The sequence below is a fragment of the Vipera ursinii genome, assembly GCF_947247035.1.
Source record: "Vipera ursinii genome assembly, chromosome: 7".
Taxonomy (NCBI): domain Eukaryota; kingdom Metazoa; phylum Chordata; class Lepidosauria; order Squamata; family Viperidae; genus Vipera; species Vipera ursinii.
In genome coordinates, this window is record NC_139521.1 from 50725836 (window position 1) to 50744208 (window position 18373).

The 18373-nt window shown below is 37.2% G+C and overlaps 1 protein-coding gene across 4 annotated transcripts in view; it reads right to left on the minus strand.

Annotated features, from left to right (window-relative positions):
• Positions 1-18373, minus strand: part of NR3C2 (nuclear receptor subfamily 3 group C member 2) — a 177254-nt gene that overhangs the window by 80942 nt on the left and 77939 nt on the right. For 3 of the 4 annotated variants that reach the window (XM_083367774.1, XM_083367773.1, XM_083367772.1), the window contains one exon: positions 4196-4347. In XM_083367774.1, coding sequence (XP_083223900.1) covers positions 4196-4347 — 152 coding nt within the window. The remainder of the gene's footprint in view (positions 1-4195; positions 4348-18373) is intronic. The other variant, XM_083367775.1, reaches the window with a different exon arrangement.

Genomic DNA, 18373 nt, shown 5'->3' on the forward strand with positions numbered 1-18373 from the left:
TGGCGCAGGCGGCCCGTTGCTCGTAACGCGGCGGTGGCGGAGGGGGGTTCCTAGACCTTCGGCGGTCCGAGGTGTCGCTTCTCCTAGGTTGTCTGCGTTCCATTCTGCGCTGCAGGGCTTCTCCGTCGGTGAAATCCACCGACTCTTCGCTGTCGCTGAGGGTCGCGCTCTCTTGGAAGACGGTCGCTGGGCTCTCTGGGGTCGTGGTGGTCGGCTTCTTCTTGTGGTTGTACTCGTAGGCCATGATTTCTCTGGTCAACTCTGCCAGGCTCATATCGGTCTTGGATGTCAGCTTCTTCTGTAGGCGTTCGTCCCTCAGGCCGATCACCACCTGGTCTCTGATGCGGGTTTCTAGGTCGGGGAAATGGCAGTTCCGCGCGGCGTGTCGGACCCCAGCGATGAAATCGTTTGCGGGTTCGTCTGGACGTTGCTTCTTCTGGGCGAATTGAACCCGCCAGTACAGTTCGGATCAGGCTGGCATGTAGTGCTTCGTCAGCTGGTCTACCAGGTCCGCGTAGGATACCTCGGTGATGGGTACCGGGCTGAACAGCCCCACGGCAGCGTTGTAGACGGGGGGTCCACTGATGTATAGCAGCGCCACGGCCTTGGCTCGGTCATCGGTAATTTTGCTGACCAGGAGGAATCCCTCGACCTGACCCAGGTGTGATTGCCACCTTTCGGGATGTCGGGTGTCGAATTCCCTCACGCGGCCGAAGTTTGCCATGTCGTCCGGTCCTGGGTCTCGCTCTGTTGGAAGTTAAAACTTCCCGTGACAGCTCTGGCCGGGAACTCTCTTCCGCGGCCGTGACTTCAGCTCTGGAGCGATCCCACCTTCGTCGCCAGTGAAGTAGCCGAAGGACCACTCGGGACGACAGGCTAGTTAACTAAAGGTTTATTTAGAGCAAGACAAAACAGAATAACTCGCCCGGCTTTCATAGCCGGCAGCTGTCAGTGAGGGCCAATCAGGAACGTCCATTTGGCGCCGCGTCTATCTGGACCAATCCGCGTCGTCTGTTCTTGACAGTTCAGGCTTCCGCATGGCTCGGTGTTTTGACAGCCGCGAGCTGTCAGCGGTTGCGCCTGCGCTGTGCGGGGAACTTTGACAGCTGTCAAAGTTCCCGCGTGTTCTCCTGTCAGATTTGTTTTTCTTCACGTATACGGTTTAATCATATCTAACTTAACTGTTTACATATAATACACTTACTTTCGGGGAAACACGGTAGCATTGTTTGATTAGTAAAGGTAAAGGTAAAGGTTCCCCCGCACATGCGTGCTAGTCATTTCCGACTCTAGGGGCCGGTGCTCATCTCCGTTTCAAAGCCGAAGAGACAGCATTTGTCCGAGGATGTCTCCGTAGTCATGTGGCCAGCATGACTAGACGCCAAAGGCGCACGGAACGCTGTTACCTTCCCACTGTAGTGGTCCCTATTTTTCTACTTGCATTTTTACGTGCTTTCGAACTGCTAGGTTGGCAGAAGCTGGGACGAGTAACAGGCGCTCACTCTGTTACACGGCACTCGGGATTCGACCCGCCAAACTGCCAACCTTCTGATCGACAAGCTCAGTGTCCTAACCCACTGAGCCACTGCGTCCCTTATTGTTTGATTATGTATGATCAAATCCTCCTTTCCCAGACTTTTCAAAAGAGCAGGGATAATACAGCCAAAATATGTTATTTTGAGCTTGTATAAGTGTGCTTCAACTAAGAACTTAGTATTGATTTGTTAAATTATTCATTTGTTTATTTCCTTGATTAGCCAAGGTATCCTCAGGAGTCTTGTGGAGCATCAAAGTCCAAAAGCATCAATACTCTTTCTGTCTTGTTACTTCAAAGTCCATTTTTTGTGGTTTCATAAACTGTCAAAGGGAAAGCTATTGCCCACCTAGTTTTGATCTTTATAGATATAAAGACAATTTAAATATATGCAACATGCATCTTTATTAGAACACCAGAATTTATTTTCAATCTTGATACATGAGCACTACTTCCTTTGGAAGCATTTGGAGGCAACACCATGAAGAGTAGCAAAGCATTAAACTTTCACATAAAACCAATTCTGACATTAAAATGTTTATATTTAACTAAAAATAATTTTGAGTTCTAAAATAAATTTTAGCATTAAAATAAACACAGCTACTATAGAAAGCCCTAATCTAGTATGTGTATGTAAGATCAGCTGTGGCAACACAGAAATCCTGGCTTGTAATAATTAGTTTTGATTACTCAGAACTGACTAGTTGTAGAGAAGGAGCTAAGCTATTGTGAGATGTATTTGGTTGTGGTTTGTATGTTCTCCAAATGCAATCACTGTTACATTTAATCATGATTTATGATTTAACAAATTGAATGAAACCATCCAATTGTGCTTTATTCAGTATGGTATGGTGAATAATTCATAGCTAAGTTTGATAGGTATCATCACAGGTAATTCTTTCTCTTCTAAAAGATAAACCAATAGCAAAATTGAATATATTTTAATTATAGAATAATATATTATGCCAGTTCATTAATTGTTTTAAAAATTTATATCATTAAATATAAAATTGCAAACTCAAATAGACTTATTTTATATGGGAAATGCTGAAGTATCTTATGAGTAAATAACATAATACAGTCCACGGTAATTATATACAGCATTAGAGTTATATATTCATTCATCCTATCTGAAATAACAATATACTTCAGAACACTAGCATAGTTTGTTCCTCTCCTGAGTAGCTAAAGATTAATAAATATTGATCTTTTACATAACTTTAAATTCATGAAACAGAAGATTTGCACTGCATAGTCTTAGAGAAACTTCTCAACACTTTCACAGGTAAGTTGATTCCTTGATTATATTTAAGAATATAGCTACATGGTCTTATTTTTTTTTAATTGTTGCTAAAAGTAGAAGAAGCTGAAGCAGGTGAAAAAGACATCCAGTCAAAAGTGACATGGTATGATGCCGTGCTGCTATGCTGCAAGAGCAATGTGATTGGCAAAGTACCAAATTTGGTCAAAATACATGGAAGTATTCTATAGCTTACATCTGAAAGTATCTCCAGATGTAAAAAACACTATCAAGTTGCAAAAGTGCTGGGTGTCTCCACAAACATAGAAACCAGCTTAATTAACCCTTAAATATGAGCAACAGACAAAATATATGTTTCCACAGGCTTTTATGCAGATGTTTTTCTAGGTCCACTGACATATTACCGACTAAACTTCTATATACAAGTCAGGTGATCCAATACTAATCACAGCCTTTCTTGCTAGTACTAAAATCTCGTTAGCCAGATAAAGTTGTCATAACAATTTTGTATTAAAGTAAACTTTATTTGATGAATTTGTAATTCATTTATAATTTTGACTGAAATATTCCATCAGAGATTTTCATTTACCTCTGAGGATTGCAGTCCATTTTCCATTTGCCTTATGGAGGCATGTTGCTTTGTCTCAATGCAGGGAAGTAGTGACATAGAGGGGAAATATTCCACTTTTATAAACACCAAAGGAAGATCGATTTGCATGAATCAGTTACTTTGCGTTGACAGAACTGGCTTCTGCACTAAGCACTACAGCTATTGCAGCAATTGGGAGAAGGATGCAGTGAAAAGGCAAGTGTAATATAGAATTGAACAAATCATTTTCTGATAAAAAGATATACTGTAGATGTTGTTTACTTGAAGTGCTTTGCTTCAGATACTGCAAGCAGCCTGTATCAGTCACCTGAATTCCAGATTGGCTGTATGAAAACTTCACTCCTTTCCAAATTAATCAACTTCTTTTTAAAAACAAGTGTAAATGCTTAAAAGTGTGGTTCATAGCTGTATAACTGTCATCCCTAAATTAGCTTTAAACTATATTTGTTATTATTTATTATTTCAGAAGAACAGTTGGATGCATCATCTGCTTGTCTCTATACAGAATTTCATAAACTACAAAGCTTATGAAAGGTTTGGACATGTTTATTTGTAACTAAAAGAATTTTTGCTTTTGTGCAGAAAACACAAATCAGATTTCAAATAATTAGAATTGTGAACACAAATTAAAAGGATTAGCTTAACAGCATCAGCAGATTCTAACCAGGTATTTTCCTGATAAAGATACATGCATTATTTGTGTAATTTTTAAAAAATGACGATATTTTTAAGTTAAAGGCAATGAAATTCTATATAATTATATCAGAAAAAATATAAAATCAGAACCCACATGAGGATTTACCTTCCACTGCTCTCTTAAAGAAGACTTTGCAACTGCCACAGGTCACTACTCCATAATGGCATCCAGATGCTTCATCTCCACACACTAAACACACTTTAGAAGGTCTTGAAGATCCAGTTGAAACATTTCTCAATGATGAACTAGAGATAAATATAATAGGACTCATGAATATAAAATGCACTTGATACAAATTCCATTTTGTTATTAAATTTCCAATCCCATAATTTTGAGGCTTCCTCGACATTTTTTTTAAAATTAAAGTTCATTTCTTTTATCAATATATGTGTTACTTAGTTGTTCTTAATAGTACTTGATATTTTTAATTTTGTGGTTTAAAATACCCATTAACACTCTGTGAAAATTTTTATCTACCAACCCTTCTTTAGAATCTACATTTATTTGTTCACATTGCCAAAACAATTACGGTATTCTTTTGTAGTAGGCTATTCATTAAGAAAAAGAACACACAAAAAATCAGGGAAATATTTTTATAAAGATCAAGTATATTTAATATTCCAATAGATTATAGGAGATTGTTTTTGGCATTTATCAGAATAAAGCTTTGAGTGACTGAATAGATATTATTTCAGAGTAGAACATTATAAGGATTGCTGAACAAATGTTTTTTAAAACCTGGTGAAGACTATCCATTAGTCTTAGGTCCAATTTAAAACTCTATAAATAGATCCATACCGTTTATCTTCATATAGTCTCCAAATGTATTCTTATTTTTTCAGTTTTTCTCCATTTTCACAAGAAACTAAATGGCTGCTAGTAATAGGAACTTCATTATCCCTTAGCAATACACTGGCTTCCTTAATATATGGGACTAAAAAAAAATCAGCTCAAAAATCAAATTCTTATTTTAATATTGTGATATAGGCCAATGATTCAGCATATTAAAAAATCTTTGTCCTAAGGGCAGAATGAGAATTTATTTAAGAAGGTATGGATGTGCAAAAGTGCCATGTTTATTTTTTATTTTCTGAGAGCTTAAGGGTAGCACAAATAAGAATTTATTTACTTTATGAACTACTTTGGAGGAGAGATAATGACATGCTAAAGTCACTACTGATTGGGTTCACACATAGTAAGCAATAGATATGATTCATATATCACAATGCCTAGGTTCAAACAACTCGTAAATTCCATTTCTATTCTGTCCTCTCAGGTGGCTGCAGTCTGCTGCCACCTTGTGAGCCTCTTAATGCTCTCAATCATAATCCCAGACCAACAAATCTATACTATACTACCTATTTTAGAATACGAGAGAAAAAGTAAAAGAATATTAGAAAAGACTTTGAAGACCTAGTAAATAGGTCTTTCTTTCATTCTTTTTGTTTATTTATTATTAAAAATGTTAAATATAACAGTAAAAGGAATACAAATTACACTGAGAAAAAGAAAAAAGAGAGATATAATAAAAAGTGCAAAGAAAGGAAAAATAAAAATGTAAAAAAGGAAAGAAGGCTCTATTACATCAAGTAAAAGCAAATTGGATAACGCATCAGCGGTTATAAAGTTACAATAAATATCTCTTCTTCCCCATGCATCATCAACTTTTTAGTCATGGTGTCCCAAAAAGTCCATAAAAAGTTACTAGAGCTTTATTTTAAAAAAGTCTTATTTTAACCTTGATCAAACAAACCAGCTTCATGTTTTTCTTTTACTTCTAACTTTTACTTAATTCATTGTCTTTCTTTTTCCAATCCCAAAGCCTTCTTCAAGGCTTTAGCACAGGGGTGTCAAACTGCCAGCCTGTGGGCTGGACGCGTCACGCAGAAGCCATGCCCACCCCATTGCCAGCAATGGCAAAACCATCCTGATACATTGTGCGATGTCACATGATGTGGTGAGTTTGACGTGTTTGCTTTAGCAGGGTTTTTTTTGTAAGTGGAAAGTCATTATCTAGAATATTGTCCATGCCTTTTGTATTACATCTTTGATTTCCAAGCCTTAGCCATCTTTTTTTGTGATAGAAAGTACCGAAAGGGTGATTCTCTTGGCTTTTCTCTATTTTTGGAATCCACTTTTTTCTTTATTATTTGTATTCCAGTTTTAATACCATAGGGACGCGGTGGCTCAGTGGGTTAGGACGCTGAGTTTGTCGATCAGAAGGTCGGCAGTTTGGCGGGTCGAATCCCGAGTGCCGCGTAACAGAGTGAGCGCCTGTTACTCATCCCAGCTTCTGCCAACCTAGCAGTTCGAAAGCACGTAAAAAATGCAAGTAGAAAAATAGGGACCACAACGGTGGGAAGGTAACAGCGTTCCGTGCACCTTTGGCGTCTAGTCATGCCGGCCACATGACCACGGAGACGTCCTTGGACAAGCACTGGCTCTTCGGCTTTGAAACGGAGATGAGCACCGGCCCCTAGAGTTGGAAACGACTAGCACGCATGTGCGGGGGAACCTTTACCTTTACCTTTTACCTTTAATACCATGTCTGTTTTGTAATCCAGATTTTTTAAAATCCAATATCCAATATTTCTGATTCTATTTCTGTAACAAGTACAATTTGTTTCACATCTGCCACTCCTTTATTAACACAGAATATCTATGTGTCTGAGCCCTTAATTCATTTATAACTTTCAAAACCTTATTTAGCTTTTTGCCATTTATTTCAAATTCTTTAACTTCTTAAAATTATACTTAATTTTTCTTTTGTTTATGGAGAAAATTATATTCTCCAGGAACTTTTCAGGATTGTCATTTAAAAGACTTTTAATAGCTTTAAGATATTTAAATAAGCAATTTTCTAATATGATTTGAAGCAAAGTTAGCAAATTTAGTGTCCCAGTAGAGGTCATGAACTTGATGATTAATACTTTTGTCTCCTGCTGTCAACTGCTACCCTGCAGTATCTTCACAAGCAGCCATCAGGAGCACTTGTTGGAAATCTCCTGTCCTCTCCTTACTTTAATAAATAACAGAATTGGTCTACTCCAGTTCTTTGGTTTTATTGTGGTGATTATCTCCACAAAAATGTGTTTAACTCACTATGCCTGCAATGGAAATTCTTCCTTTATTTCATTCTCATAGAATCTACTTTTACCCTCCTGTCTAAGACCTAACCTTTCCAATGATACCATTGCTACTACTTTAACAACAACAACAATTAAAAAAAGTGTCCAAGCACATTTGGATCAGACTGGTTAACTTGTTTTCTTTAATTGGGAATTTCAAAAGCTCAATAAATATCTTTCTCTGATTTGAATCCTGATCCAAATAACATTTATCCTCTTTCCACAAAAAATCAATCCTAGGATTCAGTTATGTTGAAGTAAATAACATAAATAATTGAACAGCAGAGAAAGAACTGAAGTGTTTCAAGCACAGCTTTTGAGGTGACTATGATTTGGGAGTCTTTAAATGCATTTTCCTTTTCCTAAAACTATAGAATTTTTATCTCACAGACATGAATCATTATATAAGAAAGGAGAAATACATGACACAGGAAATACAAAGCCTCAAACAGGAACAGGAAACAACCTCAAAAGTCCAAGAAGGTATAAAAACCCACCACTCCAAGCAACATGTGGTCAACTTTCCCAGAGCCACACTTCTGTCTGGCTCTGCTCTTCAATAAACTCCAACCTTCTTTATAAAGCAGTCTCCATTTTGTTTATTCTCAGCTTGGACTGGATCCTGATGAAGATTTTTCTTTCAAAATGATAAAAATGGCTTGTTTCTTATATATTTTTGGGAAAAAATGTGTAGATGAATAATTTTAATGTTGGAAACTGCCCAGAGTTGTTTCATTACAGGTCGAGCGGCAAATAAATTCAGTAAATAAATAAATAACTTGTGGAAGTAAGCAATCATTTATCTAATAGGGAGGGACTCAATTCAAGTAATTGAATCTAACTCACAAGTAATCAAATGGACTGTTATTAAATGCGGTTTCATACTTGTTTCAAGCAATATATATGCAATTTCCCCTTTATGGAAATTCCCACTTGTCATGGCAAAGGGGCTTGCATAATTCAATGGAGCCATGAGCTATGCCGTGCAGGGCCACCCAAGACAGACAGGTCATAGCAGAGAGTTCTGACAAAATGTGATCCACTGGAAAAGGAAATGGCAACTCACTCCAGTATCTTTGCCATGAAAACCCCATGGACAGTACCCAAAGGCAAAAAGATATGATGCTGGAAGATGAGCCCCTCAGGTTGGAAAGTGTCAAATATGCTATTGGGGAAGAGCAGAGGGCTAGTATTAGTAGTGCCAGAAAGAATGAAGCAACTGGGCCAAAGCTGAAAGGACTCTCAGCTGTGAATGTATCTGGTGGTGAAAGGAAAGACCGATGCTGTAAAGTTTTTTTCTCCATAGGAACCTGGAATGTAAGATCCATGAATCAAGGAAAGCTGGACGTGGTCAAGCAAGAGATGACAAGACTGAACATCAACATCTTAGGAATCAGCGAACTAAAATGGACAGGAATGGGTGAATTTAGTTCAGATGACCATCAGGTATACTAGAATCCCTCAGAAGAAATAGTCAATAAAAGAGTAGGAAAAGCAATACTGAGATACAATCCTCAAAATGACAGAATGATCTCAGTTCGAATCCAAGGCAAACCATTCAATATCACAGTAGTCCAAGTCTATGCCCCAACCACTGGTGCAGAAGAGGAAGAAATTGACTGGTTCTATGAAGCTCTACAGCACCTTATAGAACTAACACCAAAAAATGATGTCCTTATCATCATGGGGGATTGGAATGCTAAAGTAGGAAGCCAAAGGATAACCAGAATAACAGGGAAGTTTGGCCTTGGAGTACAAAATGAAGCAGGGCACAGGGTAATAGAATTTTGTCAAGAGAATACGATGGTCATAGCAAACACTCTTTTCCAACAACCCAAGAGACGGCTCTACACATGGACATCACCAGACCGCCAACACAGAAATCAGACTGACTATGTGCTCTGCAGCCAAAGATGGAGAAGTTCTATATAGTCAATAAAAACAAGATGAGGAGCTGACTGTGGCTCAGACCATGAGCTTCTTGTTGCAAAATTTAGACTTAAATTGAAGAAAGTAGGGGAAAGCACTAGGCCACTCAGATATGAACTAAATCATATCCCTGATGATTATACAATAGAGGTGACAAATAGATTTAAAGAATTAGATCTAATAGACAAGAGTGCCTGAAGAATTATGGACGGAGGTTTGCAATATTGTACAAGAAGTATCAACTAAAACCATCCCAAAGAAAGAGAAATGCAAGAAAGCAAAATGGCTGTCTGAAGAAGCTTTGTAAATAGCTGAGGAAAGAAGGGAACGAAAGGTAAGGAAGAAAGAGAAAGATAGACCCAATTGAATGCAGAATTCCAGAGAATAGCTAGAAGAGATAATAATACCTTCTTAAATGAACAGTGCAAAGAAATAGAAGAAAACAATAGAATAGGGAGGACCAGAGATCTCTTCAAGAAAACTGAGCAACAACAAAGCTAGTGGAGGTGACAGTATTCCAGCTGAGCTATTCAAAATCTTAAAAGACGATGCAGTAAAAGTGCTACACTCAATTTGCCAGCAAATTTGGAAAACTCAACAGTGGCCACAGGATTGGAAAAAATCAGTTTACATTCCAATTCCAAAGAAAGGCAGTGCCAAAGAATGTTCAAACTATCGCAACATTGCACTCATGTCACATGCTAGTAAAGTTATGCTTAAAATCCTACAAGCTAGACTTCAGCAGTATGTGGATTGAGAACTACTAGAAGTACAGGCAGGATTTCGAAGAGGCAGAGGAACTAGAGATCAAATTGCCAACATACGTTGGATCATGGAGAAAGCTAGGGAGTTCCAGAAAAACATCTACTTCTGCTTCATTGACTATGCTAAAGCCCTTGATTGTGCGGATCACAACAAACTGTGGCAAGTTCTCAAAGAGATGGGAGTACCAGACCATCTTATTTGTCTCTTGAGAAACCTATAGGTGGGTCAAGAAGCAACACTTAGAACTGGACACGGAACCACTGAATGGTTCAAAATTGGGAAAGGAATCCAGTAAGGCTGTATACTGTCACCCTGCCTATTTAACTTATATGTAGAGCACATCATGAGAAAGGCAGGGCTAGATGAATCAAAAGTTGGAATTAAGATTGCTGGGAGAAATATCAACAACCTAAGATATGCAGATGGTACCACTCTAATGGCAGAAAGTGAAGAGGAACTAAAGAGCCTCTTGATGTGGGTGAAGAAGGAAAGTGCAAAAGTTGGTTCGAAACTCAACATTAAGAAAACCAAGATCATGGCATCCAGCTCTGTCAATTCCTGGCAAATAGATGGGGAAGAAATGGAGGTAGTGACAGATTTTATTTTCCTGGGCTCCAAGATCACCGCAGATGGGGACTGTAGCCAAGAAATTAAAAAACGCTTGCTCCTGGGGAGGAAAGCTATGGCAAATATAGATAGCATACTAAAAAGCAGAGACATCATCCTGCCAACAAAAGAGTGAATAGTCAAGCCCATGTTTTTCCCAGTTGCAATGTATGGCTGAGAAAGTTGGACCATAAGAAAGGCTGAGTGCCAAAGAATTTTGAGGCCTTTGAACTATGGTGCTGGAGAAGACTCCTGCAAGTCCCTTGGACTGCAAGGCGTTCAAACCAGTCAGTCCTAGAGGAGATCAACCCTGACTGCTCTTTAGAAGGCCAGATCCTGAAGTTGAAACTCAAATACTTTGGCCACCTAATGAGAAGGAAGGACTCACTGAAGAAGAGCCTAATGTTGGGAAAGATTGAGGGCAATAGAAGAAGGGGATGACAGAGAATGAGGTGGCTGGATGGAGTCACTGAAGCAGTAGGCATGAGGTTAAATGGACTCCAGAAGATGGTAGAGGACAAGAAGGCCTGGACCAGACATGTCAAACTCACGACATCATGTGATGTCGTGCAACGTATTGGGATGGTTTTGCCATTGCCAGCAATGGGGTGGGCACGGCTTCGGTATGACGCATCCGGCCCGTGAGCCAGCAGTTTTACACCCCTGGCCTGGAGGAACGTTGTCCATTGGGTCGCGACTTCGCAACTAACAACAACAACAATATGCAATTTGACTTTCTCTAGTTTTACTAGGTCAAACAACATTTCAGACAAAAGCAACTGAAGCAGAATATCAAAGGGTATCTTATATCACAATCATAGCATGTAGTTTGACAGTGGCAATAAAAATATACAACTATTCTTTTGTTCAATTCCTATATGAGTCTTATAATAAATAAATCAGAAATAAAAACAATTCAATATCAGAAAAGTATTGAAATCTTGTATTACATAGGTATATATATATTAGAAAGTGTTTTTGACAGATTAAATATTTTATTAGAAAAAACAAAGCACATTTCCCATATATATTGTACCTGTACATAAACAGTGTGTGATTACATATTTACAAAATATATTAAATACTCAAGAAGGGATACACTTCAATTGAATAGTACTGCTAGTATTGTGTAAAAACGTTATTTCCCAAGTAATGTAGCCAATGAACTGTATTGTCAGTATTTTCATTTCCCCCAATGCCTCTCTCTATATGTTGTCTTTCAACATAGTAGTAAAAGCAGTATTAAAGAAATTTATAATTTTTTATATGAGACACCTGTAGTAGCTTATTCATGGGAACCATGCTATATGTAGAAGTCAGTGAAGGCTGTATTGAACTAACAATGAAATTTCAAGTATTAAAAAAGAAGTTGCACTTGTGTCTTTCAGAAACGATGAATTAAAATAGTATTGTGATATGCATGGATTTTATGTAATACCTCCAATTTCTCCTCAAAGTCATCAATTGTCCACATCTTTAGAAAATGAATGGCAACAGCCAGCAAGTACAAGGCTATAAAACACTCACTTGGACAATTTAACACAAAGTATGTTTTTAAGATGCTGAGCTTGTCGATCAGAAGGTCGGCAGTTTGGTGGATCGAATCCCGAGTGCCGCGTAACAGAGTGAGCACCTGTTACTTGTCCCAGCTTCTGCCAACCTAGCAGTTCGAAAGCACGTAAAAATGCAAGTAGAAAAAAAGGGACCACTACGGTGGGAAGGTAACAGCGTTCCGTGTGCCTTTGGCGTCTAGTCATGCCGGCCACATGACCACGGAGATGTCCTCGGACAAGCGCTGGCTCTTCGGCTTTGAAACGGAGATGAGCACCGGCCCCTAGAGTCAGAAACGACTAGCACGCATGTGCGGGGGAACCTTTACCTTTACTTTATGTTTTTGTCTTTCCATTTTACTTTAAGCAACATTTTGTTCATTTAAATTTTGAATCATGAAATAATAAATACCTGGAATTCTGCCTTTTAAGTACAAATTACTAAACAAACATTTAAAATTACTGTTTGTTGTATAAACCTAAATGAATAATTATGAGCTTTAGCTCTCTACATCAGTAACAGTAATTAATAAATGCAAAAAAATGTGAGGAAACTCACAGCCTGGCAAATTTGCATACTTAGGTGACAAATGAGCAAAAAGAAATAATTTGATATGGAATAAAATAAAATGAAATGAACAGTATTGCATAGATTTTCATAGGATGTTGGTAAATAGACATCTTGTTACTTAATTATATTGAACTGTATGTAATTTACAGTCAAAATATTTCAAACTATATACAAACTACAGTAATTCATCAGACTAACAAAAGAAGGGGAAAAGAAAAAAAATTCTGTCTTTTTTCTTACTGCATGGCACATAACGTCTTTCCCCCACTTATGTTGCAATCATATGGGTTTAAGAACAAAAACAGGACTGAAAGTGGCTCTGGTTGCAGTGTGGAAACTTCACATGCTCCCCAGTTCCCAATCTCCAAAACCAATTTAGATTACTACATAAACTGAGTTATCTGGAAGAACTGCCATGCCTTAGAACAGGCAACAGTGAGAGGTCAGGGATCAAACACTAAACACAGGGCATTGTATATCTACAATTTCCTGGCTAAATATGGGAAGAAATAATCCTTTCTAGCAGAAAATTTGTATAAAACACATCTTTCAATTTTTAGAACCCATGAAGTTTTACACAGCTGAAAGGATTTCTTTGGCAGTCACATGAAACCCTCTGTTCAGAACAGCAAATCTATCACTGCACTGTTATTATAAAATGCCAATTCACATTCAATTGTGCACCTAATGGTGCTCTCCTGATGCTTTATAGATTATACTCTTCTTGTACTTCTTTTTAAGTATGTTGCCTGTGTGTTGTATTGTGTGCATCTATGTATTATGGTCAGATGGATGGATGTGTATGCACAATACACAAAAACAGTGAGAAAACTTTAAAAGGATTGTGAAAAGTTTCAGATAGTGACAAGTGCCCTCAGCTCTTGATCTGAAATTAAAACCAAGTTGTTAAATGAGATCTAAACTTTCTCCTAAATAACATTTGTAAAAACAAAACAAAACCGTATACAGGCTTCTTCCTTCCACCACTCACCTTGATGGTTTTCTTTATCAGTTTCAAAGCCCAAAAGTTAAAAAAAATGTCCATAACTTAGACAATGTGTAGAACTTTGGCAGAGCCAAAAAAAACTTTTTGTAAATGTAGATAATAGGTAAACTAAAATTCCCAAGGATCTTTATGTAAGACATGACCTTGTAGACAGAGAGACTTTCTCTTTAATTGTTCAGTGATTGTGTTCATGGAAGCATATCTTGATGTCCATTTCCAATCAATGCAAATATTGCTTTTGAGACATTCCAAGCTGAGAAATATTGCTTGGCTCTCTCTATATATAGGAAAATAAGCTCCATTCATTTTTTTACAACCTGATGTATTTATTTTTTATTTAAAATATCTGTATAACATTTCTCATTTTTGAAAACCCCAAAGATGGCCTAAGCAGATATCCCAAGTTACAATTCATATCATTACAACTCAGCCATGAAAATGGCAGACTGAGGAAGATGGAATTTTTTCCAGTTGAAAAATGTTGAGCTGACTAATTTCAATTTGAAACTAAATAATTATGAACCTCAAATATTTGCAGCCCTCCTTTTGATAATCCCTAAAATGAAAAAGTTGTTCTTATATAGATAGGCACAGTATTACATTCATAATCATACAGAACAGTTTCTATTCCTGGAGAGATTTATGAAATTATTTGAAGAAGCTATATCTGCCAGTTAAAGTTTGAGAAAGAAGCAAGGCAATTGGCACTATTGTTTTATAAAATTTTGATATAATCTATGCTAAGAACACTATTGGTGTCAAAGTATCTCAGTTAGCTTCAAAGTGCACATTTCATTTTTCTTAAAACACAATAGGTAGAATTAGTGGGGGGAAAAACAATATTGGATTTTCAACTGCTTTTAGTTTCACCACCTGGCTATGTAAGGAATATGGAGAAGAACAAACCTTGTTTTGCCTCCCACTTCCTGCCATGTACCAACCAAAGATCAATTGACATAGCTATCAACTTTCTCTATGGGGTACTGGCAAGAAGGAATGGATCTTCCCTACACGGAAGTTAGAAATGGAAGGAAGGGGTAGGAAAAACATTGGCTTTGAAGGGAAACAAGGGAAGCAAAAAAAAAAAAGGAATAAATGATGGATTTGGTAAGCTTCTGTTGAGGAGGGGAGGATGGTTGGGTGGAACCCACAAGCAATAGCACTTCAGACTTATATATCACTTCTAAGCGGTTTACAGAATCAGCATATTGCCCCCAACAATCTGAGTCCTCATTTTACTGACTTCAGAAGGATGGAAGACTGAGTCAACCATTAGCCAGTTAGGATCAAACTTCTGGCAGTCAGCAGAATTAGCCTGCAATACTGCATTCTAACCACAGCGCCACCACGGCTCATCTACAACAAGACTGGATAAAAGGTGGATTTTAAGCACCCAGGTTTGAGAAATGGGGACTTAGTGATGGAAAGCAGCACTGGCAAATCGAGTGTTACTTTGGGTAGTGAAATGGTGGCATATGAATTTAATGAATAAATATATTATTTCTAATCTGGAGATAGGTAGTGAGTGGATTTCATTGACTGGTTGATTTTATTGTGTCCATTTTACCACAGGCCAACTCTGGGCAGCTTTGATATGTGATAGGCAAGAGAGAGATATGACAATAGGCTGGCAATATCAAGAAGAAAAAATACCAGGTGTTTTTTTTTAGTCCGCCTGCTTCATTCTCAGGTCCTGGGTACTGTGTACTGGTTGCCTTGGTCTTAGAATTTCATTGTTCAGTGCCAATATTCTTTGCAATTTGACTATGTTCCTTCACAATTTGGTATTGAGAAACATCAGATCTGGATATGTTGCTGAGATCTGATTGGCAACGAATAATGGGAAAGTTACTCTCTGGGAGATTTGCCCTCAATTATAATTTCAAGGATGGGAGAGGGCAAAGATGTTGAATTAAACACTAGCTATTACCTCAAGTGACTGGATACAGAGACAAGCTAGAGAACCTTCTATTGTAATACCTACTTACAGCTGCCTTTGAAAATTACCACCAAATTGCAGTTGGTACAGATTGAAGCAGCCCACAAGCAGATAAGAATTATTTCAATAGTGTAACAACACATCGGTTGCAAAAACCAGTTCAAAATACTATCTAATCCATATGACTTGGATCTGGGTTACCTAACAGAGGGGTCCCCAACCCCTTCTCTGTGGACCAGTACCGGGCTGTGGCATGCCAGCAACTGGTCTACACAAGCAAGCAAAGCCCTATCCACAGGATGCAGGCAGCACACAAAACCACGCCCCCTCCAGTCTGCAAAAAAATCTCTCTCCATGTAACCTGTTCTTGGTACCCAAAAGGTTGGGGACCTCTGAACTAACACATCATATTCAACTAGAATCTATCTGTCTGTCTGACCTGTTTTATACAGAAAAATAGGATGAAAGGAATAGCTTTCTCTCTGAAAAGAAAATAGATTCTGGGAGCACAGAAACAGGTATTGGCTAAGTCTCTTTTCCCAGAAACCTGGATGTCTACAATATTGTTAATATTTAAGACAGTTAAGAAATCTGCTTTTTGAAAAAGCATAAGAATACTGAGAAATACCCAATGTAACCTTTATTTTGTAAAAAAAAAACCCTTTCTAAATGTATACTATATTTTATTTATGGCTTTCAATATTTTATTTATAATTATTTAACTTTGGGGAGCTTCCCAGAGTTATTTCAAAGTGAGTAGAATATAAATGTGGTAAACAAATAGCAGTTTTCAAACTTCATTCCTATTTTTATCATTATTATAAATCTTTCAAATTATGAATGCACAGCACTTTGACGTGTTCCTTGAGCATTTTTATGATTCATTAAAACAAAGATCCTCAAGTCCTTTAAATGTTTGCCCAAATATTGACCTGAATAACTGCATATAATTCATGTTCTCATAATTCAACAGCAAAAAAATAATGTACATTCAGTTTGGCAGACAGACTTACCGGTACTTCCCATGCTTTTCCTGAAGGTAACATAGGTCACAGTACAAACTGCGCTATGTAACTGCAATTATTTTTCCTTTACTTACCCTTTCCAATAACTCAAGGTCATAGACCAGGTTAATAAATTAAAAAGGAACATCTATCCCAAACTTAATTTGAACAAGTAGGCAGCTCTCTCCAAATAATGTGAATAGTGTACACTACAAGGACAGAACGGTATTTCTTATGACATAATAGAAATGCTATCATGGACATTTCAACTGACAGAATTACTGACAGATCGACCCTGATTGAATCCTACTACATTATCCTGGGACAAATATATTCTCCTTCATTCGTGCCACAATTAAATTTTACAAGATAAAAATAAGATGACTTATTCATGACAAAGAAGTAAAACACAACACACATGTAAAATTCTTCTATGCAATTAAAGAATATGCTACGTTCCGCCAATTCCTTTGGGATTCACTCTGGAGATTTATTGTATAACATAGCGGCATAAATTATGGTATGAATTTTCAGTAGTATAAGCAGAATTGATTCTGTATAATATATTGGAATCAAGTGTCTTAAACATGCTTATATGAACAACTCAGCTTAAATGGTTCAGCTGCAGCCAACAAATATTAGAACACAGAACATAAAATAACAGGGTTGAAAGAACTCTGAAAGTCTTCTAGTCCAATTCCCTGCTTGAGCAGAAGACTTTGTATTATTACAGACAAATGGCTGTCTAACCTCTTGAAAATCTCCAATGATGGAGCACCCACATCTTCTGGAGGCAAGCCATTCCACTGATTAATTGTTTTCACTGTCAGGAAATATCTTTTCATTCTAGTTTGAATCTCTCTTTAATGATCTTCTACTCTAGTTATTTCTTATCCTGCCTTCAGATACTTTGGAGAATAGGTTGACTCCTTCTTTTCTGTGACATCCTCACAAATACTAGAAGACTGCTATAACAGGATCATTTCATAATATTGGGTACTTTTCTCAAAATTATCAAATAACGAAACAATGGATCTTATTTTTAAATAAAAATGTAAATTATTTTAATTTAAAAAGTCAATAGAATCAAACCACTTTTTTGTTCCCAAAAATTCTAAATTTAAAAATGGTCCAAAAGTTTGATTTTGGTGGAATAGCAAACTCAAATTTTTTATATAGTTCACTGTGAACAATTATATTGATTATTTGGTTATACTTTTAATTTTTAGTTTTAGTCAATTTGTCAATTCTAGTCACTGACAACAATAAAGGACTGATTTATTTACTACGTTTACCAACTGATTTCAATAAAATATCTCAATAACTATACATAATGTGATAATTTATATATCCAAACTAGGAATATGAAAGATAAGTATAGTCCGCACACTATAAAATGTTTACTAAATCCAACTCCTAGTGAATATAACAGACTGCAAATTACCATTAAATATGTTGGCCATGTATCTGACTGGAGTTTAAATCACCAAAACAGCAAAGGTTTGGGGCATATAATCTAAAGTGATGACAAGTACTGACAAAGTTCAAATATGCCTTGACAGAATTGTCAAGACTCAACTAAAGAAGTTCACAAGTTGAATCTATCAGTTTTCTAACACATAGTTGAAATTCATTGATTTTCTTAACACCATTCCCATATAGTGCTAAAGATAAAATTCTTCAATAGAAAAACAAAAGGAAACATTATATCATAATGAAAATTAGAAAACAAGCTTTTGCTTTTAGACAATTTTAATTAGTGGCCACCTGAAA